The following is a 26,127-nucleotide window of genomic DNA, read 5'->3' as shown; positions in this document are numbered from 1 at the left end:
CATGAGTCACCATAACAAAAGCACGTACGAGCCAAAAAAAAAACACTACTCAGCTTTCCTACCTGTTTTGTTTGTTAAAATACGTTAAGAATACGTTTAATTTGAGTGTAGGAAACATTTTCCACTACGTATACGAAATAATATCCAGCATTGTTAAGCAATTATGTGTGGAAAATTGTAGTTTAGAACCACAATAACCAAAACACGGCATGACCTCATAAGCCCAGTAACATACACCGCTTGGCGCTTAGCCAGTGTCAACTGAGGACGTGTCGTGCGCTGACCGACAAAACACGTGGTGTGAAAGTCCATTGGAAAACCAGTTCTAGCCGGTGTCGCTTGTTGTTTGCCAAAAGCCTTCATGATCAGTTAGTGACTGGAATAATAACTCGGACTGCTTGAAAGAGCTGTTGTCAACTAGCTCAGACTCAGCCATAGAAGGACGCCGAAACCTGCGCTGTTCTATCGAACTCGTCGTTGGGAATAGTTCCGATCGGGCGGTCTAGGCCTGCTCAAGCTCCTTTGGTAGCCCGACTTGATTGCGTAACGTGAATCTACCAGCTGACCCGGTCAACAGGGGCCCCAAGTCTCCGCGGCCGCAGTCAGTAACGAGACGGTACTTGTGCTGACCAAGCGACTTTACAAAACTCAGTGCGCGGGCCTTTGCCGTCCTTAATCTCTCTTGAGCAAGTTTCGACTGGCGAAACAATCCCTGACTGACTGACTGACATTAATTGACACATTTAATAGGACTCTGGACTTCAACTGGGAGTTTCCCGGCTCGACATTTACGTTCGTGTCGTGTTGTGTACGCAAAACACTGGCCCCGGGAACACCACCAAGGATACGACACCGTCTGAGGTATGCGTCTCCGTTGTTTTTGTAAAACGATCGCTAAATTTGTATAGCAAGGAGGTGTCCTTGGTTGTAGTATTAACGGGTTCAAAAAATCTATAAACCTTCCGATCGATAGAGTATATATACAACATGCACTAGTAATGTTGCAGGTTTCCCTGAAAAAAGGGACTTGTTAACTAAAAAAGACGATATTTTCGTCTTTTTTAGTTTACCTGAGGACCCTTTTTTCAGGGAAACCTGCAACATTACTACATTGTAATACATGAATATATAAAGTTATATTAGATATACTTCTTAGTAGCCTCCTTTAGCAGGCTCTTTTACATCAGTTCTGAATAATGTACCCGGTTTTTAGTTATTCATTCATTGGTTTGTACCCGGTTCTCTATCTGCGTACCTTGGATTGGACCAAAGAGATCCCAAGACGCCCATTGGGTAACTCTTTACTTTTAACGCCCCAGCAGATCCCGAGCGTCCTCGGATTGACCTCTGGTTTTATTTACAAGTGACTTGGTATATGAAGAAAGTCCAGTTTGAATAGACCCCTTTCCAAATACCGCGGCCATTTTGAATCTAGCGCGAGCGCGCATAATTCGAGCGCGGGAAAAGTAAACAAACGGTAAGCGGTAAAGCTTTGCAATGGCGTCCCCAATTTAAAGCAGTGTTGAGTCATCTTCTGCGGCGAGATGTTCTCCTCTTCGGTGAAATCCATCGATATATTTGCATGGCACAAGTAGATAATATTGTTGTGGACACTTTGACTCGATATCGGCTAGTAAAATTGTGAATTTCGGCTACTTTTCTACAGTTCCTGCCGGGCTGTTGAGCGCGCGCTACAGTGATAGAATGCTAATATGTCTACACCGCGTGCTTGTAGTTTCCCTAATAATGCTAGCTAGAGTCGAGAAAAAATCCCACAAAACATATACTCTTCGGGCGGTGACCCTTGTAGCTACGTTGAGGTATATATTTAACTGTTGAGCCTGGCTGTCGTGACAATGACAACATCATCTTGAAATTAAGTGAGTTTGGGGGAGGGTCGTGTTTTCTGTGCAGCGCTACATCGACTTCGCTCAGCAATATTCTATATTTCCGCCAAATGAAATCCTACAAAAACGTGAAAATATAGGCTTGAGCTCAATGTCCTCAAATTTGGCAGAATTCCGGCGGCTTTTTTGACGATCTTTTCGGATGCCAAGAATTTAGTCTTGAGGACTCTAAGTATGTGAGTGAAGGTGTGTTTTCCACTGTATGTGGCGTTTCTTTAAATCATTTTGCGCGGCAATATTCAAGATATCTGTTGGCCGGATGGAACCGAAAAATAAGTTAGATAATATTGGCTTGAGGACTGAAGGACCTCAGACCGATATTTTCCTATTTTGTGGGGTTTCATCCTGCGGAGGTCTAAGATATTTCAGCGAAAAGTGATGTAATGAAACGCTACAAAGAAAAAACGCCCCCTGCTTCACTAACGAACTTCCTCACGCTAATCTTGGCACTAAAATATCGTCAAAGCAAAACCTCCTTGGTCAAAGTCAAAGGAGCCACCGAAGTTCCGTCAAATTTCTACTCGCAGAGCCCTCAAGCCTATATCTTCACGTTTCTGAAATATCATCCGACGGAAATTTTAAGATATTACGGCGCATAGTGAAAACACTCCATTTTTACTCACGTACTTTAGGTTTCGATATTTCAGAAAACGCGTCAAAAGAAGCCGCCAAAACTCTGCTAAATTCCTAACCAAAAGGACCTTGAGCTCAAGCCTACATTTTTACGTTTTTGTGGGATTTTATCCAGTCGAAGTATAAAATATCTGCGGACGAAGCTATGTTAAGAAAGGTTTGACAGAACACACGACCTTCTCGAGCGCCCAACGCGCGTAGTTTTCCCAGGCAAAGTTGTCATCGTCTAAATTACGGTCACAACTGGTAAAATTCTGTATATTTCTATCTACGTAGCTACAAGGATCCCAGTCCGAAAAGTGTGTGTGTTGTGGGATTTTTTCTCGACTTTAGCTAACATTATCAGGGAAACCACAAGCACGCGGTGTAAACATATTAGAGTTTTTTCACTGTAGCGCGCGCTCAACAGCCCGGCAGGAACTGTGGAAAAGTAGCCGAAATTCACAATTTTACTAGCCGATATCGAGTCCAAGTGTCCACAACAATATCATCTACTTGTGACATGCAAATATATCGATAGATTTCACCGAGGAGGAGAACATCTCGCCGCAGAAGATGACCCAACGCTGGTTTCTATTGGGGACGCCTTACCGCTTACCGTTTGTTTACTTTTCCCGCGCTCGAATTATGCGCGCTCGCGCTAGATTCAAAATGGCCGCGGTATTTGGAAAGGGGTCTATTGAATGGGCTCTTGTGGCGTGGTCTACTTATCAGGGACCTATTGTATGAACATGCGCGCATGCGATAACCCCTTTTGGGCGGGAAGGCCTAGTACTTGTAGGCATAGATAAAGTTGGCACCCGGGCGCTCTCGGCAGCCGACGAACTCAATTTCTATCGCGCGAAAGGGAATCCGGGGGGCCGTGTGCTATCTGTGGCGGCGGAGCAAGTTGCTTCCCCGGCCGAAGGATTAGCGCCAGGAGCGCGGTGGTCTGGCACCCAGGCTAGGCCACCTTGTTAAGTTGTCACGTACAGTCGTACAGTAGATAACCAGATGACACACCTAGCGTCGGCTTTTCTACATAGCTGGACTTAAGGTCGATGACCTGCAAATTTATAGGACAATGGGATATCATTTCATAATTTATTTATAAGAGTTCGTCGTGAAAATAATCAAGGATGTTCAGAAAAAGAAATTACAACATTCTTTGCTTTTCCGTTTTCTATTTGGCGACGTTATAACTTATAACCGCCCTTCGGCGTAACACACCGACTGACCGAAGTAACACGCCAATTGAAGTATCAAAATAGAAAGACACTGTTACGATCGTCCCTCCCAACATATGCTTGGAAACTTGCTGCAAAGTATTGTTTTGATCAGGCCCAATTGGTCAAAGGTCACATGTGGCTGATAAACAAACAGGCCTTGGTAAGCGACCATGCAGAAGCTGAAGCTGAGAGCTTGAAGGGCGGTTGGGGGACCCCCGGTCTGTCAATAGCATTCCTATGTTAAACAGACCAATGCTGCACAACATTTGTCGCTCAGAACTTGACAATTTTCCTGGTGCATTATTACTACACTAAAGGAGAGGACGGTATCGTTACAGGGTAAGTATGTTTTGGTGTCCTGGTACATTTATCGTCCTGCCTGTCAAGTTGTTTTGATATTACAATAGGCTGCATAAGCATATACGATATCTGATGTAACGGTACTACATTTGTAGCTAACTAGCTAACCTGTTTTTGTAACGTTACTATCTGTAGTTTTACGTAGGACTCATAAGACCCGGGGCAAATTGGTGTAAAAAGAGGACCAAAAAAGAGCTGACTCCTTCTTTTGTGCGGCTTTGTCAGATCTAGTTGAAGCCAGTTTGGCGAGGTTAAGCCAGGTCACTGACACATCTGGGGCAAGGACGATCTTACATATTTTACTGATGGCGTAACATGAGATCGAGCAAACGGTCCTTTTTGTATTTCTAAGGTTGACATTTTAAGACGTAATGTAGGTTTGGTTGTTGAGCAATTTTAATTTTCTTTGGTTCATTCCAAGCTACATGTATATGTATCAAACCTATTAGTTTTTACTATCAACAGTAAGGACTCAAAGGGCTTCACATGCTTGAGAGATTTTGAAGGCAAAGATGTAGGTCAGATTGGCAGGAGATAATATGTAAGCAGGGGGACTAAGATTTTGGGATTGAGTGACAGCTGTTGTATACCCACCCCATAGCAACAAAGAATGATCCCCTCATCCATCAGGTGATATTAAATGGATCACCCCTATATGTCAGAGCACCCTTCCCTCCATCCAAAGTTGTTCCAAGAGCAGTGGGATCTGTAGCGTGGTAACCAGCAGCTCTGGTAGCCTGACGAATCGCGCTCCTAGTGGCCAGCCGGTCCTGTAACCGCCATCCCCCATTGGGCTGGGGGTCAGTAACCTCTGGCCGAGAGCTTGTGTAAATACAGGCTAGCAGCTCTGGTACCTCTGACAGTGCCAGGGTGTGCATGCCAGCATGCCCAGGTTGAGCGCATGAACACCAGGGAATTGTTATGCTGTTGGTTTGAATTATAGTTTGCTCATCCAATCACAAAGGCCGGCTGGAAACATAATTAAGCTGTCAGAAAAAGCCCAGGTATGTTCAGGTTACCAGCCTATAGAAAATGGTAACCATTGGTTACCAGACTTCAGAACCTGATGTACAACACCCGCAGTAGTCTGTATAACGCAAACTCCAGCTGTCCGGGGGTTTCTCTCCCCTCCCCGCGGAGTTGCGAGGTGGTTACAGGGCTGCGAGCGGTCACAAGAGGCTTGATTGAATTCAGGCTACACCCGCAGCAAATAGCGGAAAGGAGCCTGGGGAGCTATAATTATAGGTTTGGATTCCAGGCTACACCACCGTGACCAATCACCATCAAGAGATTACATGTCTGTCATCTAGATCTAGGGACCTGATTATGAAAATTATCGGTTTGGATTCCAGGCTACACCACCGTGACCAATCACGATCAAGAGATTACATGTCTACCATCTAGATCTAGGGACCTGATTATGAAAATTATCGATCATCGTTATTCCAGTCAGGTGATAACCGTGAGACAGCTCGGTGTCGTTACTGAGAAAGGAACGGAGCAGTCTTGTGAAAGCCACAGCGGGTGATCGACGGAGCTGTGTGTCGTTGTTGGTTGTCCTTCGGTGGTCGCTGAGGTACCATGTCTCTTCTAAGGAAAACTCTGCAGTCTTCGCTGTCTTCTCTGAAGCAAGGTAAGTCGCTCAAAGTGCGTTTTTTTTGTTTAAGAACTAATCATATCTAACTAAAAAGTTGTCTGTCTATTTGCTAATCCTGGCTGTTTGTATATGTATGGTGGTTTTTGTTACAAAAGCAGAAGAAAGTGCTAACAGTAAGTCAATACAAAATGTGATCGGATATATTAAGAGGAATTGGCATTAAGTAGGGGTTGAAATTTCAAAAATATATCACCATGAGATTGAGAATGACAGAATGGACTAAATTTTATCAAGGACAATTCCTTAGTTTATATAATGTCCTCATTAAACGTTCTATCATGTGATTATCAAATCAAAGACCCAGGCATTTTTGTGAGAAATTAAAGATTGATTTATACTTTTCATGGTTGAAGAAATAACTCTCATCTAAGATGGATTGAACCAGGACTTAAATCACTCTTATTAAATCTGTGAGTAATTGTTTAGGTGTGGAGGTATTACTAAACATACCCTTGGCCAAATATGTATGTGCAATATGTACATAGCTTGCAAGTTTATCATAACGTTATATTGAAATATCATGCAACTGCTTTGATCAGGACTGAAAAGAGAAGTTGGCTATTAAACTTGAACAGAAAATGTTCTCTGAATGACCAAGGAGGTTCCTTTTTAAATCTCCTTGAAATCACTTAGATCCTCTGGCAAGTTATGATTATCGATTGAATATTTGAGGCCAATTTCTGCCATCTTTTCAACCACCAAAGTGAAAACTGACAACTTCAGAACTTCGTCATGAAGAAAATTACTTCAATCTGTTTTGTTCTATTAGATTTGCAAGAGTATGATTTGTCAATAATTTGCCCTTACTTCAGCAAGTTCTCTGCAGACTATTTCCCTGATTATGATTATGAATCAGAATGAAAACTCATGATAGATGATATTGTTACTGAATAATATCAAGCATAAAGAACATCTGTTCATGAAATGTAGGTTATGTATTATCATAATGTTATGTCTAGCATTTTCTCCTTTCAAACCTATAATTATCTCATAATAGGCTTGAGTTAGATGAATAGCAAGTGCCCAAAGAATACAAAAAGTATGCTGCTCAACCAGTTTTTCTTTAAGCCTCTGAGCCTTAGGCCCGACCTATTTAATTTTCCCAGCATTGTTAGGCCTACAACCATAACCCACACCAAAATCTTGAAATTGTTTCTGATTTGAAAAAATGAAATTTAATGGCCTTTTATTAGATACAAATCAACCTCCAAAACTCTAATATTTTGGCAGCAACAGATGCCATTGTCTCCCTACTAGTAGTTGTTATAATACAGTTTCCCGCTTATCAGTGCATAAAACTTGAAAATCAATGTTTAAAATCATTTCTTGTTTCAAGGGTGACTTTGTGTGGTAGCACTTGGTTTTCTCCAAGCAGATCTTCCAGTGGCAAAATCGTTATGTTGGCGAAGACAATATCCATGAGCATAATCCAGTGCTTTGGGAACCAGGAGCTTCAGAAATGTAACAATATTGCCTTCCTACATACATCTGCTTGGAGATTAGCATTTGGGTCTTTCACTGGAGGCCTGTTTTTTTTCTCTCTTCTATCTTGCCATTATTTTTCTACAAAAGCCCTACTAAAATTGGTGTGGCCTTAAGATCCAATTACTCATGACATCCTATATATGGTACCCAAAGGACACCTGAGGCCCCAGGTGCCCACCTGTAGCACCTGAGTGGAATTTACATGAGGGGTGATGGAATGTGATACATGTACCTCTGGGTAGCCCAATTCCCAGAAGCCATCTCCATGGAAATAAGGATCAGATGCCTCGGGGAATTTCATGGCCTTGTGCCTGGAAAAGTTTGAAACCATTTTTCAGGATCATACATTGAGATGTAATTTTATCCATGCGGCTTTACATACATGAAACGAAAACCCCTTTTGTCTTGCCCATTGCCAAAGGAATTTTAAAGTCAGATTGGATTCTAGATATTAATTTCTAAGTATTTTGTCCTTATAAAACGATATTACATTTAGTTTGATCCTAATATTGTATTACAAAAAGTAGATTCATATCAAATTGGATCATCAAATCATCACAAAAACAGTGTCATTAAGATCTTTTCAAGAATGTTGTAGACACTTGGATATCTGAAGGGCACAGTATGATGCCTTGGGGTACTAGTACTTATGCTGCATTAGTACTGTAGATATCTTAAGATTATTTTAGGGTACCTGGCGGGATAATAAGAGTTGACATTAAATTAGGTCCTGACATGATATTCTCCTTTCAAATTGATGAAACAATAATAATCAGTATACTCAAGCTTTATGGTAGGGTTATTATTTTCTGAAAAATGAAAGTTTAATTTCTTGCTCCTTCAGGTTCCCCACAAACTTCACAATGATAAATGGGCCCTGACAGAAGCAGTGTTTGGGGGATACAGCAACAAATTATGTTGTAAGAATCCAATTATGTAAGGTGGCCTATGGGGACACCCTGCATCTAGTGCTTTAACATGCTTGGGTGGTGACTTGAATACAAAATAGGAAACAAGTAGAAGTCAATGGCATGAGGCATATTAAACAAGACTTTGCTTAATTGTGTGTACCACAGTATCCCTAGATGTTTTGCATAATAAGATTATATCAAATTTTATCGGAGGTTTTTTAAATTTCATGCAATTTCAATTGTTGCTTCTTATTGTTTCTTGCATTTGATATTTTATATATGTTTTAATTGAAAAGCTCATTAGAAATTCCAAGCATTTAACTGTCATATATAATTCCAGAGGCCTTCTCAAGAATGTCTTGAACATCTTAAGTGTGCGTACCTTGGAGATTACTGATACTGCAGTAGTATAAATGAATATAGGAAGTAAGAAATGAATGACCGAAAGAAAAAGAATGAATGTATGATTGACTGAAAAATGAGTAAATGAAGGAATGAAGGAATGACAAAAACTGAACATGAGGAAACTTCTTAAGTTCTAGAACACATTCAAAAACACAGAGGGCATCAACCATGTGTTCATGTTGAAGTGGCCTTTAATATCTTCCCTGTCAATTCCCAGTCGTAGCATACATCACATGCATGTATCCATCACAGTTTACAGGGTGGTTAGAGAGCAATTACCCAGCCTAAAGGTACGTAATTACAGCAGCTTATGTGGCTCAACCCAGACCTTAGCTGATGTACAGGGTAATTTGGTGATCTGAAACTACCGGGAGACATTAAGTAAAAGCTGCAATTTGGAAAATAGCTAGGAATGCATTACTAGTAACGTTCAGTCTACTACCAGTACAGCAAACAGTATCATCGCACTTGCTGTAGCTATGGGCGGAAACACTTGTCTATTGAGTGTATTATTGACAGAAAATATGTCGGGAAGCTTACAGTAAAAACTATGAAAAAAAAAAATTCTGAAATTGTACTCCTCATATAATAATGGCCACCTAACTCCTCTAGCGTATTATTCAGTCTGTTCCTACTATTTTTCCAACAACCTAGGAAGATTAATCTTTAACATGGGGTTTGCCTTAAGATAATCTTCAGTAAAGAAAAAAAGGTGAATGTCTACTTAAAAATTAATTTATTTGATAGGTACATCTACAGGTACACCAGATGTTATTAGCTATTACAATGTAGGTACACAGTGAACCCTAGAACAGTTTCTAAAGTCTTTTGTATACTATACTACCTCATTAGTTGTCTGGTTTTTGAAACCACAACCTGACCCAAATGCAAAACATCAGCAGTCTCTATTCCAAGCTACTCACAAGAATATTGCACACTCAGACTGAACAAAGTACTAGCTCAGGGTACAGCCATTTACCACCTGGGTACAACCAAAACTCCGATTCCCAGTGCCGCTGTGATAACGGATCACTTGCGCGATACATTTTGACAGCACAGTTATCATCCACAAGCCTTATTACAGTTTTATAGCTGTCTCTCGTTGACGGATTACCGTCATATCGGAGGAGAAGGTGATGGGATGGGAAAGACGGGAAATCCTTCGACCATTATTGCCGTAGTATCAACTATCAGTGTGGTTTAGGAAAACTGGGGTGCACTTTTGCAGCAAAATCAATACAGTTACAGAATGTTTTACTGAGTATTTCCAAAGAAGCATGTATGTATGACTTTTTGCTGTCCTCTAAAATGATTATCATAATTCTATTTAATCAGTGAAAGAACAGGTTAGATGAAAAAAAAATGTTGCGATGAATTCGAAGTTAAGGAGACTTAATTTTAAGCATAATTGGAGTAATGAGAACACATTAATTAAAATTGATATCTGTACTGTTTTCAAATCACTGCATGATAGCACAGCCCTTCAGTTGTCATTGGGTTCGATCTAACCATGGATTTGCACATACCCTTGACACAAATGCACTTTGTACGATATTGGGAGGGTTTTACAGTGGCTTTCCTTGATTTAATGTGAAGGCAATTATCTATCGACACGGGAGAATGTCAGCTAGCCCCTGATGACTTGATGCCATTCCACGGCTTATAAGAGCCCAGGTCCCAGGTGTTTGGTGGTATTTCCACTTTACTTTCCATTGCAAATGGCACCGGACTGGAAAATAAGAAAGTCGGTCCTTTTAACTCAACAGTGTCAGCGTTCTATTCCTAGATCTTTGATGATCCTATATACGCGTAAGTGACATTGATTTATTGCGTTTTTTCCAAGCAGAAGTCGAGATATTGGCTCCAGGGATTTGGGGTATTGTAAAAGGGATTAGAACGCTCCCCAAGTCTCATGATAACTTTTGTTTTATTGATTTATTCGCCAAGCAATAATCTTGATTAACAGTCACTGAACACCATGAAATTGATTATTGCATATCACATGACTTTTTTTCTTTTTCTTTTTGAGTTAGGAGAGGAAACTTGTCTAGTAAATGGAGAAAAATAAAAGAATTTAGCTGGAACTAGTTGTCATAAAAATCATCATCATAGGAATAGCAACCCTTAAAAGCAAGGAGTTTTAAAATGCTTTAATGCTCATTGTCATAAGTTATACCAGAGTACAGCTGTAGGAGTTAATAAAGGAGACTCATATATTAATATTTGTCCTACCCCTATATGATCATGATACATTTGTAAATATGTTGCTAACTAAGGTAAAATGAACAGCATAAAGTTTTTCACCTTTAAGTAAAGAAATGAATATTCTTCTTAATGTACAATGTCATTCACATTTTGTCTAATTTTAAGTTTATAAAATGTATTTCAAGTCCAAATTACCAAGTTTTTTTCTGGTGTGCCTCTTTTTCAAGTTTTTGTTCAAGGCATACTTGATCTGGTTGATAACCTCTTGAGTCTCTGGAGAGGCACTAATCTAGTGGCTCACACTAAAATGTCATTGTACCCAAAATAAGGTCGAGGTCAATTCACTGAGACAAGAAATTTCTGAAGTGGAACAAATCTACCATTCATTGAAATGTCATGCTGACATTGCAGAATCAGAGGTCAATGCACCGAAACAGGATAAGGTATTAAACAGAAAGGTACTGAATAGTTGTATCATTGGGGGAGGGGCAGAGATATTAGATGTTTTGTGATGATTTTCATGAAGATTATCATAAACAGAAAATAAGAAAACAAACAATAACATCATTGGTGACTGCAGAACTTTGATTCACATTCAATTTGTTACACTTACATATTCATTATGTAGACTTACCCTGGGAGCCCAGGCCAGCCCGCCCCTTCTAAATTAATGCACCTGGGAGTTGTAACCCGGGGAGTGGACTGTGCCCCTTGGGTAAGGGCCGGTCAACTCTCCGGCTGTAGAACTCCACTCCACGGTGCGCTAATTTATATCATGATCAGCGGGTTTGGAGCTCTGGGCTGCTGAAGGAACCGGCTAAAAGGAACTGGCTAGAAGGAACCAGCTAGGAGGAACCGGCTAGGAGGAACCGGCTAAAATTTCCAATAAACAGGTTCCCAGGGTAATGAAGGCTAATCAGTGAAGAAACTACATTTCATTATTGTATAAATGTTAAACAACTGTCTTCCTTATCTATTTTCCACCAGTACGCCATGTCTTGGCAGCCCCTAAGAAGTTGTCACTTGATGAGTTTGACGGACCTTGTATCAAGACAGACATCCCTGGACCCAAGTCTAAGGTAAGTGAAGATGGTTGAAGATAAACTTAATGTCACTCCAAATCTGAAGAAACAGCCTACTCTTTGTTTTTTTGGTAATAATTTGATAATAATCTAAAATGGTTATCAATTACGCCAAGTTACTCATATAAAAAAGAAAACAACTTGATGGGATAATTTCCCAGGCATCCTTCCAGAGTATATTTAATTCAATGAACAATATGTACAAATCCCCCACACACCATGCTTTACACCAAGTCCTACAGATCTATAGATTCTGAAATGGTTTCAAACCACTGTATTGTTCATATTCACTTTACTTCAATTACAGGAACTGCTAAGGGAACTCAATGCATTGTCTGCAACACACGAGGTGCAATTCTTCTGTAACTATGAGGAGAGTAAGGGCAACTACCTGGTGGATGTGGACGGCAACATCTTCCTCGACATCTACATGCAGATCTCATCCTTGCCACTAGGTGGGGCTCATGATCAGTGCGTGACATTACATCATTCTAGTTTTCTTGTGATCACCAATACTGATATGTGCTGCATTGATTACATGTTCTAATAGACACAATTGTTTTCATTTCCAGGATATAACCATCCTGCCTTGTTGAAGATGCTAAACGATCCTGCAAACATGGTAAGAGAAGTTTTGCAAAACCCTACAACTGTCTTTCATCTTGTGGATACATTTCCAGAGTGGAATGTCATGTACTAGTAGTCCATTGGAATTATATGATAATGAAGTCTTATTCACGACCAGCATTATAATGTCTGCGTAGGAAATTCCAGACAGTATTTTTTTATTATTTTTTAAACAAATTTTATTCAGATAAACAAAAGATACAAAACAGAAACATGAAACAAGTCTGAGAGAATACAGTTGTACATACACTGACACAGTATTTTTATTGACATGATCCTTTAAACTTACTAGAGCTTACGAGAGTTACTCGAGTTACTAGAGCTCACTTTTAGTTGACTTAAAGTTGTCATAACTTGAATTCTGAATCTCAAAGTATTCATTGAGCTTCGACACACTGTATTGGCCATTGGGTGGCATAATTTTGGACACATTTTGAAAGCAATTGTGTTTTTTCCAGAGTACCCTTGTTAACCGGCCAGCCCTGGGGAACCTTCCTCCAGCTGACTTCCCACAGAGAGTACAGAACTCTCTTATGGCTGTAAGTTCAATATTATATGTCTAGTTATAATTAGATGTGTAGCATAAAAAATACACCCTCCTACAGCAGGCCCAACTCGCTTGGTACGTTACCTCCCGCATCGGCCCTGCTGTTCTAAGCATTCGTTCTGGCTCCTGGCGACATTACTGACAGTTGTTCATAATGATTAATGCCTTGGCCTTATTTGGCACAAACAGCCGTTATTTTGTTCTAAACCCAAAGTAGCAATGTAATATGTAGCCTGATCTTTTGGCTGATAGCTTCCCAGCAACCGTTGCAGATTTCCACAAGACAAGGTTGTGACAATCTTCTAATTGGTTGAAAGCTGTTTTGGTGGTGACGTTGCCAGAATGAGCGCTTAGAATAATTTATTATTAGCAGGGCTAATGCGGGATGTAACGTACTGACCATGGGGCTTGCTGAGGAGGGTGAAAAAATAGAGAATTTGGGTCAACTGTGACAGTTTTGGCCAATTTGGAACTATAGTCTTTTTTTCACAAAATTGTAATGTACACAATATCCCCAGTGCAGTCTGATAATCATAACTTATTATGAAGTTCCAATCCCTTTTTAGTGTTTGGCAGTTTGCCGTATTGTACCGCATGCAACAAACTTCTACTTAAGATTTAAAGTTTATTGAATGAGAGTCCATAACATAACAAGAGGAGTACAATATTGTAGCACAAAAGAGAGTTAAACATTTCCCCATATGAATGCGAACTTTCATTTCAGCACCAAGGACAGAGATTGTTTCGGAAAAGGAAAAGGCCATCTTGTTTTCTGTTGTTTGACAGTTTTGTTAGAAATTTTTCATGTACGTGAAGTTTTGTTGTTTCACAAAACCTGGGAAGGAGGTTCACCTGCATTGTATAACTCAAGATCCTTTAGATGGATTTGTATGAATTTTGGTACAAATGTGTGGCTGTATATATATATATATATACTTATTGAGATCCAAAAGAAACATGCCAATTTTGGGACTGCATCATGAAAGCCCAACAAACCCTGCCTGAAAGTAGTGCAGTATAGTCCATAGACAGCTGATTATAACTTATTATGTAGTTCCTATGCCCTTTTTAATGTTTGCAATTGCCATATTGTACCAAATGCGACAAACTTCTACTTCAAAGTTATATAACATAACAAGAAGAGTACAATATCGTAGCACAAGTGAGATATGCTGTGTGAATTTATGTTCATGTGAGCTCAATGATATTTCTTTTTAGAACAACATCTAATCTAATCTAATGCACATTGCGTTATGTCCAGGTGGCACCAAAAGGCCTGACTAATGTGAAGACCATGGCCTGTGGCTCCTGCTCCAATGAGAATGCCTTCAAAGCTATCTTCATGTGGTATATGGTAGGACACCCTCTTGTCATTTTGTTACATTTAACACTCACTGGATTTTTTGCAAAACCATATTTCCTGGCATCAGTTGAAATTGTTATTAAATATTCCACAGTATGCAAATTTGTATGATCATAGAGGATTTCGTTATTGAAGTTTTATATTGATTTTTGACAGCTCAACTTCAATATGATTTAAGAAATGTTTTTCTGTTAGATGAAGCAGAGAGGAGGAGCGCCCCCCTCCCCAGAGGAGTTGGAATCCTGCATGTACAATAAGGTATGGACTCTTAATTTCTTGATAAAAAAAGTGGGCAATGTCTTGTTCGTTTTCAGCTTTATGTGTGAGAGAATATTCAAGATAGTATCACAAAACTCATAAACAAGAATAACAGTTATCATGGGTGATACAAAGAAAAATATTGATGTATATGTCATCGGATATTTCTTATTCTTCATTTATACATTGTGTCACTAACTAAGTTTGAAAAGCAAGTTTCAAAGAGCACAACTTTTAAACTGCTCATCTCTATCCAAAAATCTAAAAAGTGTTCTGAATGGTAGTATAATTTACTGTACCGGCAGTGGACAATTATGAAACTTGAAAAAACTTCTTTTTTTTTTTTCTCTCAGTCTCCAGGTGCTCCAGACCTCACCTTGATGTCCTTCACAGGTGCCTTCCATGGCAGGACTATAGGTAACTAAAGTGCACTAAGGCCCAATTTACACAAGTCTTGTTCTTTGAAACTGTAGTACTACACATTGTAGTCTACTTCTGTAGTACACTACAGCTTCACGTCCGCTTTACACTCACTGGCAGAAAGCCTAACAGGACACCCACTGTCCCTGATTGCCATGAAACTGTAGTGACCTAGTGTGACCTATTGTGACCTTTGAAAAATCATGGGCGGAAATTTCAGCACGGTTTTTATTTGTGAAAATGTAGGGGCTTTATCTGATGCGAGATACCAAGGAAAGGGGCCTGACAGCTCGGTTTTACGGTGGAAACTAGAGAATGACTGCAAATGACCCAAAATGGAACACACGTTTGGTTCGACTTGTAATTACGTCAGAATGAAAATGGCTGTTGCCTTCAAAGTGTAGTGTACTACAGTTTTGCTTTATACCCGGTTCAAAGTCTCGCAGAACCTCCGCCGAAGTCGGAGGGTTTGGTAGACTTCTGTTGTAGACTCCGCTTTATTTCTTTTTAAACCAAGAAAAAAAGCTGTAGTCTACTAATGTACTACAGAAATAGACTACGATGTGTACTACTACAAATAAAAGAAAAAGTGTAAATTGGGCCTAACTCACTTATACAAATCTCATTTACACACACAGGCTGATTTAGTCTTTTACCTAGAAGTAGAAGTGAACATTTTTTCTGTAGTGTCCATATACTGCCAAATCTGAAGTAAGTATGCCAAGTTTGAAAGAGTGCAACTTTTGTACTGCTCATCTTTATCCAAAAATCTAAAAAGTGTTCTGAATGGTAGTATAATTTACTGTACCGGCAGTGGACAATTATAAAACTTGAAAAATTTGCTTGAGTCCTACACTCTGGTAGTATTGGTACACCCTGATCTTGGCTCGTAAAAGTATGATCTCCATGTTTATTCTAGGGTGCCTGGCCACCACTCACTCCAAGGCGATCCACAAGGTGGACATCCCGTCGCTGGACTGGCCAATGGCACCCTTCCCTCAGCTCAAGTACCCGCTGGAGGAACACGAGGCGGAGAACAGGGCCGAGGAGAGGCGCTGCCTCGATCAGGTCTGTCTAAAGGTTTTCCATGATTGTTTATTTTATTTATTTTATTCGTATATGTCTACAGATTATTAGGCAGGAAGCGATTGCTTATTTCAAGCCTTCTACTCAACACATACAACAAAGAGACATAATGACAAGCATAAATACAAAATGGATAAAAGGAAAATAACAATAGACAGTACAAGTTGGTATCTATCATTAAATGAATCTGCCTGTACAATGGATGTAAGTATGAACTTTGTTTGTTTGTATAAGCCTAGCCTCTACCAGGCTCCACAGGTCGCTGGAAAAATCATAGAAATTGGCCAAATAGACAGATAACATGCCAGAGAAGTTAGTCCGCTATAGAAGTTACAGTTAGTGACCTCTAGATGGATATTGGACCATTTCTCCGTAGCCGACTCCCTTAGCATACTATTTACTCTATTTGGCCATTTTCTACTATTTCCCAGCCATCCGCAGGGCCTGGCAGAGGCTAGTATAAGCCGGTTTATGGTTTGAAATGCTCATTCATGAGGTCAAAGGTAAAGGCCCCTAACAGTTCATGTCCAGACTATGCTTAACACATTTGTATATGTCCAGATGTGTTTTGTTTATGTCTCAGGGCTTCAACTTTGACATATTATCCACCATGCATCACACTGTACAAGTGCAGTATAAAACCTGAACTGGCTTATAAAAGTTATTGTAAGTCCTGAGTGTCTTCTGCGTCATGAGTGTGGCGTCGTGTGGCGTAAGTGCATGTGGCGTCGTGTGGCGTAATGGATAGAACATCCGACTGTCAAACAAGGGGACCCCAGTTCGATCCCGGGCTGCCCCCAGACATGCGCCCCGATGTTCTTGGGACACAAACTATTCGGTCTATTGCCTGAGAAATGTAGCAGTCACCTCTCTGCCATGTAAACGTTATTTTATGTTCATTTGTATCAAAAGAAAATTTGGGTGTGTTTTGTTCTGTAGTTAATACAAAATGAAATGCCTCTGGACTTTTTTTATATGGATAAGGTATATGCCATGAAATGTACAAATCCAAGCTGTCTGTAAGTAGAACGTTACCATTGAGACATGCACAAGCTCATTATCATGAAGGACTGCTTTTTTTGGTTGATGGCTAAGACGGGTCAGAACACTTGGATGCTTCACTACTTTTTAGTTGTGTAACATTAATGTTAAGCCCTTACTTAATTTGTGTACCAACTGGTATCAAATTTGTCTGGTGGAAAAATTGTAATGAGTGTTTATAAGAATTAATTTTTCAACATCTTCGGGTCAGGTACATGCCCTTTTCCGTGAGTACAACTCCGCGGGCCGTCCGGTGTGCGGTGTGGTCGTAGAGCCGATCCAGGCAGAGGGAGGGGACAACCACGCTTCCCCGGAGTTCTTCAGGGAACTGAGAGCCATCACTAGAGAGGTTGGTTTTTGTGTCATAATGTTAGCCTAACATTGTTGTAATATGTACAAAAAAAAGATTTTTTGAAAAATTTCGAGATTTTCCAAAAAAATTAGAGATTTTAAAGAAAATTTCGAGATTTTGAAAAAAAGATTTTAAGATTTTAAAAAAAAAATTTGGAGATTTAAAAAAAAAATTTGGAGATTTAAAAAAAAATTTCGAAATAAAAAATTTTTTTTTTATATTTTCAATGAAGCATGAAGAGTCTCACTGGGGGGTATTATTATCCATCATGTAACAGAGAACCTTTCCACAAAATATCTGACCCATAGGTATAAAATGTGATAGTCTAGAAGCACTAGTCCAAACCCAACTGCTCAGTCCAAATTTAATCTGCCCACTGTTTAGGGCTCATTCACACTTCTGCGTATATTCAAGACAATACGAGTTGTGTATTAACATTTTTTGGTTTTGGGTAAAGTTTTTGGGGAAGGAATTGTTTTCTACTTTGACCAACGTTGTGCAGCCTGGTTATTGAACAAAAAAATGACTTCTGCTACCGCTGCAAACTTAACTTAAACCAATTTGACAGAAATTTTAAAACCCAACTCATACGGACTTGAATATACCAAGGACATTGAATATACGCACAAGCGTAAATGGGCCCTTACATCATGCTTACTGGATTTTGTGTGTGACAGTATGCTCTGCAGACTGGAAAATATGATGCAGAAATATAATTAAAGAAAAGAATGTTTCGAAGTCTAATTACATGTGTTATTTTCAACAATTTTGATACTTTTACACCAAAAATACATTGTAATGTAGTGCATGTATCTCAAATGGCTCACAACATGACAAGATGCGAAATAGACATAATCAGATTGTTTTCGTCATTCAGTATTAATATAATGATTAACATCAATTGATGACATATTCCCATACAAATGGGAACTTACATATCAGCACCAAGGACAGATATTATTGCTGAAAATACCATCTTGTTTCCTGTTCCTTGATAGTCTTGTTGGCAATTAGTTAGTGAGGTTTTTCTGTCTGTCTAGACCTGTTGGCTCTTATGTAATGTTTTACAAACCTATCTAATTGACACATACTGGGTTCTTAGCTACCTTGACCCCAAAAAATGTTCTCCCAACATTTTGGTAACTTTTCGGCTAACTTCCTCACGCCTTAATATGAACTCCTCTCAAGGTGACTTAATTCCAGGGTAGAGAGGAAATAAGCTTTTCACTGCCTTTTGAGGTTGAAACAATGTTCATTGCGCAGTAGTAAAACAATGAAAGCATGTATGGTAATTCTTGATTTGTTAACTGTAACTTAATTTTAGCTGATTTAACTGTCACTAGTCAACAGCTAAAATTTCATCATCACAAATATTTCATCACTGGTATTTTAAGATAATAATGTTTGTTCTCACCGTTGGAATTAAATGCCGTGACCTACCCCATTTTCCCCCAACCGCTATATTTTCCTGCCGTTATATTAAAGTGATTTACAGTATTCACAGTGTTATGAGTTCCTGGTGGAAAGGTCACAGTGAAAACTGGGAAGATGAAGCCACCACAAACATGTCAAGATTTATAGTATTAAATCACTTTCGTGAGGGAGGTTTACCTATAACCCAAGATCCTTTTAATGAATGTTTAATGGGTACTTACAAACAGAAGAAACATGGCAATTTTGGGCCTGCAGCATTACACCCCGACACCCCCTGCCTGAAAGTAATGTGGTATAGTCCATAGACAGCTATAGTCCGCCCAGTGAGGTCAATGACCTCAATTTTGGAAACCCTGGTAGCTTGGGACCTGTTGAGCATCAACTAGCGAATGATAAGGCTAGGGCTATAGCACTGGTGTTGTGTGGCGCAAGTGTAGAGCGCGCGGCTGTCAAACAATGGGACCCGGGATCTAATCCCGGGTTGTGCCCAGAGACATGTCCGAACTTGCGCCCCGACTTTGTCCCGGTGTGCGATGGTCCAAATCTTACAGTCCGGTCTGGGATGACATCTTGAAAAGGTGATAGTTCACCTGTTATGTCAATCCTTCCACAAAATGTGGTAAATCAAAATAAATAAATAGATAAAAAATAGGAAATGCTCGAAAAATATTCAATGGAGGCATAAGACTCTCAATTTCTTGTTGATAATATAACTTTCCCCTTACAGTATGGAGCAGCGTTTCTGGTAGACGAGGTACAGACGGGTGTGGGTGTGACGGGCTCCTGGTGGGCACATGACCTCTGGCAGCTAGACGACCCACCAGACATCGTGACCTTCGCCAAGAAGATGCTGGGAGGGGGGTACTTCCACACAGAAGAGTTCAGAGCCAATTCTGTAAGGAAAATGTTATTTTAAGTTTTTTTTTTCTTTTTGGCTTTTAAAAGATTTCTGAGTGTACATTTTTTGTAACACAATTTCTCTAACTGCTAGTCATACTTATAGCATTTGTAACATTTCAGAATTCTTAAAAACAGTTATTATCTTAACGGGTAAAGCGGCAAAGTGTCATTGTATTAATTTGCATAACATGATACAAACTTAACACAGTGTTTCTAGGATTAATCTAACAAGCCTTGTCACTTTGAAATAGCTTTTTTTCGTACTGTTTTGTGTAACTATTAACAGTTCTGTTGGCCGTTATCTTTTTCCTTAGTTTTTATTAAATTCTGACCGCCTTATAGCATTCTGACCTGACATTGAGATCAATGGAGGATGGATGAGGAAATGCATCTATCTGTTGTTTGCTTGTTAACCATGTTTGTTTACGTTGCCATGTTTACGTTGCCAGGGTTACCGGATCTTCAACACGTGGCTGGGCGAGCCGTCTAAGGTGGCGATGTGTGAAGCAGTAGTGAAGACAGTTCAGGAGGAAAACCTGCTGGAAAATGTTCGACAAGCTGGATCCGTCCTATTGGACGGTCTCAAAGACCTTCAGGTCAGCCTTTTTGATGTGACTTATGCATAGTATGTATGATATTATACAGTCTGACAACAATCTTCAGGTTTAGATTGAACTGTCTTTGTATTCACTAGATTCTGCTGTATTTGCAAAGTATGTCACAAAACATGAAAGATGAATAGAAGGAAGGAAGGAGGTAAGGGAAAGTACAATTTTGCTCATCTGGAGAAGGAAGGAAGGAAGGAAGGAAGGAAGGAAGGAAGGAAGGAAGGAAGGAAGGAAGGAAGGAAGGAAGGAAGGAAGGAAGGAAGGAAGGAAGGAAGGAAGGAAGGAGGATGAGTAAGTAATCTCAATAGAGAAGGAAAAAACTCATAGTTTTTATGTAATATCTGTGAGGAAAATTTGCATACTTTGAAGCTCATCAAAAGAATATTTTCTATCCTGTGCACAGATGAAGTATCCCACGCAGTTGGAGAACGCCCGTGGACTGGGAACGTTCCTCGCTATTGACTGCATGGGAGGCGAGGCTCACAGGAACAAGATCGTGGCAGACCTCAAGAGGAAAGGTCTGTCTGTTTATTCGTTTATCTGTCATTTGACATATTTCAGCTTCATTGCTCCACTGGGTAACAAAATTTACATTTTGCGGCATGACAAAATACATGTACATGTACTAGTATCTACATGACCTAGTTATCTATGAAGACAAAGCTAGAGGAAGAAGAAAATGAAACTAACTGTAACTGTATAGGTGAATTCTTTTTACTGTGAATTACTTTCGCAGTTGTTTTATTTCACAGTAGGAGGAAAAGAAGGATTTCATTTTAAATTCGTGGTTGAAATGATTCTGTAGTAGTCATACAAGGAAGACATATTCGCCTTGTCGTAAATTCAGGTGAGAGAGGTCACCGGAAAACCCTGAAAATAAAACCACTTCAAAAGTTTCAAGATTTACAGTAACTGTAACAGGAAAATAGTTCCTATGGGACGTCAGGGACATAATTATTTGTTGCTTAAATTATTTTATTTTTATACTGATCTCGTTTCCTCTATATCAGGTATCCAATCAGGAGGCTGCGGAGAACGGTCCATCCGATGCCGACCCGCCCTCATCTTCCAGCCGCATCACGCTGAAATGGTTGTGAACGCCATGGACGAGGTTCTCGCTGAAAATGCATAGGCAAAACTCTGGCGTTTGGGTTCAAGATCTTCAGTCTTTATCTTTAGTAACAGAAAAGAATGTGGAAAACTCTACAACTAATGAGGGTCTTTCTTTAAAGTTGAGTAGATGAAGTGAATTGAGTAATTTCCACCTAATTTATGTAGATTACTGTAAATGCAGAAATGTTTGCAGTGGCTTTATGTTTACGGTTTTTGCGGTAACCTCTTCACAGTAAAATTAAAACCACCGCGAGAAGTGTTTCCATTATGTGACTGTAGTGCTACTATTGTTTCAAACTTAAAACCACCGAATTTTCAATTTTATCAATTTTCACAAATTAAATCCCCGTGAACATTTCTGCATTTACAGTATACCTTTGATCCAATATATATATTTCCTGGTAGAGACTGTAGTCTGGCAGAATCGCCAGTTCCGTCGGTAGAGATCCTGATCAATTTTTGGGTATGGACATTCGCTTAAAAGCGTTCGCTTTGGTCAGGATCTGTACTGGTAGATCCTGTTAGGAGACAATCTTAACTGACATGCATTCGACCAATTCTTCAACACATGATTCGCTAATCTCCAACTTCTCAAACTTGCCAGTTAAAATGTAGACAACATTTATTTTCTCAGGCTGCAAAAGCACAAATACTTAGTTGGAATGTCTTTAGTCCAACATGTCTTCTTAACAAGGCTTCGACACATTTTAAAAACCAGCAAGTATTCTTTCTTAGTGTCCTGGCATGAATGTTTTTCTTGACATGTGAACAAAGTTTTGTCAGAAGAAAAGTAAAGTATTCATATTTAGCTAAGGAAGCCAATATATGATATTACCTCTGCCTCGATTAATAATTATGTCTAATATGAATATCTATACACAATTTATGTCTACTTTAGATCTTACAAAAATGTAATATCACTCCAATGTACATATTAATACAAAAATGATATGATGATATATACAATGTAGATATAAAATGAATATATGAATAACATTTTCCATGTGTAATATATGGAATCAGATGTACTCATACATGTAAAATTGCACTGTATTCCTACCTTGACTAATATTTTTACTGTCACAACTGTAAATGAACTGGCAAAAGGAGATTCAATTCATCTTGTTACTTATATCTGGGTCATGGATGGGCAAACGTGGGATAGACATTTGTACTGGGCAAGACATGCAGACACTGACATTTATCAATGAAAGTGTAAAAACCTGTCACACATTCAGGGCCTTCCCACAACTTTGCAGGGGACTGCTCCATTGGGGATACTTCATTTTGCCCTTTTATGTTTGTTGTTTAATGTCAGGCTATATGATATATATAATTATATAATTAAAATACAGTTCACCTCAAATTCTAACTTGCTTCTTTATCTCTGATATGGTTGCATTAATTTGGTTCATAACTGTAGTTTTGATTTGTTTTATTTGATTCTATTTATATGTAATGTTACCTTAAACTGTGGGCTGAAATTTGAAATTAAAAGGTAGAAGGGGCTATCCCAGTAATTGTAATTCCATGTTCTTTTTATCATTAATAAGTAATGTCAATTGATGTTATTTTTAGAATATGGTTGATAACATTACTGTTAATTGATGTTATATAATCAAAATACAGTTAATTCAGTTATTTTTAAAATAGTTAATAACATTACTGCAATAAAACTGAATGGTTTATTGTGTACAAATATGAGTGTGTTATCATTTTGCATAGTAAAATCAATGCATTGATATAATCATCCAACCTTGATTACAATCACTTATCCTGGTGCTGATGAACATAATTTATCCAACTCTCTATTTGGTGTCAGGACCACAAGTGAAAGGTTAGAAGAAACATTTATGGCGATTGGGAGAAAAACTCTGCTTGGTGCCCTCAAAGGTTAAGCCCATTTATAATTAACACCAATCTCTGCATTGAGGGTAGGGATTGGAAGAATAAGAGAAAAAATTCTATGAATATTAAAGAGGAAAGAATAAGATAAAATCGTATCGTATGAATTGGAGAATATATCTACTGTTTTATCTTTCTGAACTGGCTTTGGTTTCAGTAACATGTTTGACATTGTTATTATTCTCGAGTATTTCCTATCGGTAGGGGTAGGTATATATAAGGTCTAAGATGTCTCCAGCCTTTCAACACTGTTATAAATCCCGTTTGGCACTGTTTTTATCAAAATCGCAAGATGTCATTTATATATGGTCCGAAATTGAGACCTGGACTGATGAAAATGTGGCATACATTAATGGAAAATACTATCCGTATAGAGGAAACTAGGTGGTATTCGGACGTCTAGATTTTCATTGCAACCTCTATTCTAATTAAAAGGATGACGAAAACACATTTCGGTTACAGTGATAACTATTCTTTACTCATTTTCATCTGATAACTGAACCAATTGTCAACAATAAAACCATTCTCACAGAAGTACAAATACCATTACCAAATAATACTGTTCCCCGGTAATGTGAAAACTTTACCAGAAATAGTGCAACACAGTGACAGGTAAATCAACAACTATCATAATATCATAACAAAATACCATACTTGGAACAAGTGACAATTCATGAATAACATGCATCTATGTACCCAATAAGCCAGGGCAGAATATTACATAATAGTACATGATTATGTTGGCTTTATATTTTGGCTATTTTCATTGCCCACTAATATTGGATTCTGTGGATGACATCAAAACATGCATTGATATTTAGCCAGGGTTAAAATGTTTATGTCTTTGTTAAAAAAAAATATTCCTTTTAACAGAGCCCCTTTGAGTTGATAGCCTCCGTTGCAGAATCCTTCGGGCTGTTTTCTTTTTCAAGTTACCGTTTTCTATTAATCACATTTTTTTCTTATTGCTGGCGGGGAATAAGAAGAAAAAATGTAATACGAAAACTGTAGCTTGAAAATGAAAACAGCCCGTAGGAGTCTGCAACGGAGGCTATGGGTTGAGACAATGCTACCTGTATTGAGAAGTTGTTTTGAATAAGGGAGTTCGTGGTTTTAACTAAACAATGCGTAGCAAAATGCATTGTGGGCAATATGACAAAGGTGAAGGCCCCTAACTTGTAAACAGTTCTTGTCTAGACCATTCTTTATACATGTCCAGCAGTGTTTTTTTAATGTCTCAGGGGCCTTGAACTTTGACATATTACCCACAATGCACATTGTTGCACACGTGCCGTTGGAATCATGAACCTCCTTATTCTTTGATAAGCACCACATATGGCCATATGGAGAGAATGTGTCAACAGTAAAAAATAAATGCACCATAAAATACTGTGATGCAAAATGAACTAATTACGTTTTGTTTCACTTCACCATCAGACTCGAGTCTTCATAAAATGTCATATGTAAAATCAAGCTTGTATGACCTTAAATGATAATTGTTTTCTTTACAAACAATTTACTTACCCAAAAGTGCATGATGTTGATTTGTTTCAATACACAAATAACCCTTTGCTAACTTTCTTTCATACCATAAATGTTACAAAAGAAAATATCATTGCAAAGTGCATTTACCGGTACAATATTGTCTACTACATTGTTTGCCCTAACTTTGCTCACTACAAACAAGATTACAGGGACTGTATTTTCAACTGTTTTGCAAAACGTCCATGACAATATCACAATTGTATCTCAAGGCCATACTACAGTCTTCATACAGCATTACCAGGACACCTATGAAATTCAAACAGTACTGCAATAATGGAAAATCTTACAACAATCTGTGATCACCTACAAGTATATACATGTAGTAAGACACACTATCAGAAGTTTGTCATGGTAAGAATGTTCCCTTGCTTTTCCTATCTCTTATTTGAAGGAAATCACAAAAGAAGTCAGCACAGACTGACTTCTATAATTGCATATACAGTCAAAACTGCAAATACATGTAGTGACCACTCAAAAAAGAAGTTGGGTAGATGATATAAGTGACCACAAAACAATGGCTGCAATGGCTAGGTGGTCTTTATACAGAGGTGGTCACTAGAACAGGTTTGACTCTATCAGCTTAAGCTCTAAAAAATACAAAATCAAAATCTCCTATTCATTTCCACTAGTCTCTGAACACAATAACAAAACAGATATTCTTTTTGACAAAAACAAAATAAAAAACATAACTTCGAATAGTTGGCAAGGTGAATTAATATGCATGCAAAGCTCTAAATACATATTGTACATATTGCAACAGCCGATATGCAGACAGGCACATGTAAATTTTGTGAGGGAAAACCATAATATGCATTTAACAAACTTCTGTTTGAAACACCAGGAATAAAGGTATAGACAAGGGGACTACAGACCCAAACAAACTTTTTTTCCAACTAGGCATTCGTAACTTTCAAATTCTCTATATAAAGAACTATTTTCAAAATAATGATATATCCCTATAGGTGAAATATCAGATTCTGGTTAGACCTAACAGCTGCTATGCTACCTGTTCCAACACCTGATACAGCTGATCTAACACCTGCTATAGCTGTCTGCTGTCTTGTTGGACCTAAAA

The 26,127-nt window shown here is 38.8% G+C and overlaps 1 protein-coding gene across 2 annotated transcripts; it reads left to right on the top strand.

Annotated features, from left to right (window-relative positions):
• The first annotated feature begins 362 nt into the window (after positions 1 to 362).
• On the top strand, positions 363 to 22,574 carry LOC136439585 (4-aminobutyrate aminotransferase, mitochondrial-like). 2 transcript variants are annotated; one of them, XM_066435002.1, is made up of 15 exons: positions 363 to 861; positions 5,558 to 5,741; positions 11,759 to 11,850; positions 12,161 to 12,308; positions 12,426 to 12,475; positions 12,939 to 13,019; positions 14,289 to 14,381; positions 14,586 to 14,648; positions 15,002 to 15,065; positions 15,988 to 16,136; positions 17,407 to 17,544; positions 19,709 to 19,876; positions 20,331 to 20,477; positions 20,893 to 21,007; positions 21,500 to 22,574. In XM_066435002.1, exons 2-15 carry the CDS (start codon positions 5,690 to 5,692, stop codon positions 21,619 to 21,621), a joined length of 1,482 nt encoding a protein of 493 aa, XP_066291099.1. In that variant the 5' UTR covers positions 363 to 861; positions 5,558 to 5,689; the 3' UTR covers positions 21,622 to 22,574. The 2 variants fall into 2 exon arrangements, with proteins under 2 accessions (XP_066291099.1, XP_066291100.1); XM_066435003.1 differs by lacking the exon at positions 363 to 861 and adding an exon at positions 3,902 to 4,087.
• Positions 22,575 to 26,127: the final 3,553 nt, after the last annotated feature.

The sequence above is a fragment of the Branchiostoma lanceolatum genome, chromosome 8, assembly GCF_035083965.1.
Source record: "Branchiostoma lanceolatum isolate klBraLanc5 chromosome 8, klBraLanc5.hap2, whole genome shotgun sequence".
Classification (NCBI taxonomy): domain Eukaryota; kingdom Metazoa; phylum Chordata; class Leptocardii; order Amphioxiformes; family Branchiostomatidae; genus Branchiostoma; species Branchiostoma lanceolatum.
Note: the sequence above shows the minus strand (reverse complement) of the source record. Positions and strands in the feature narration are given on the sequence as shown.

Bases quoted from the DNA above. Each gene is read 5' to 3' on its own strand.
- LOC136439585 (XM_066435002.1), top strand. From the start codon at position 5,690: ATGTCTCTTCTAAGGAAAACTCTGCAGTCTTCGCTGTCTTCTCTGAAG. The intron at 11,851-12,160 runs GTAAGTGAAGAT...CTTCAATTACAG, and splicing joins TCCCTGGACCCAAGTCTAAG to GAACTGCTAAGGGAACTCAA. The intron at 21,008-21,499 runs GTCTGTCTGTTT...CCTCTATATCAG, and splicing joins GGCAGACCTCAAGAGGAAAG to GTATCCAATCAGGAGGCTGC.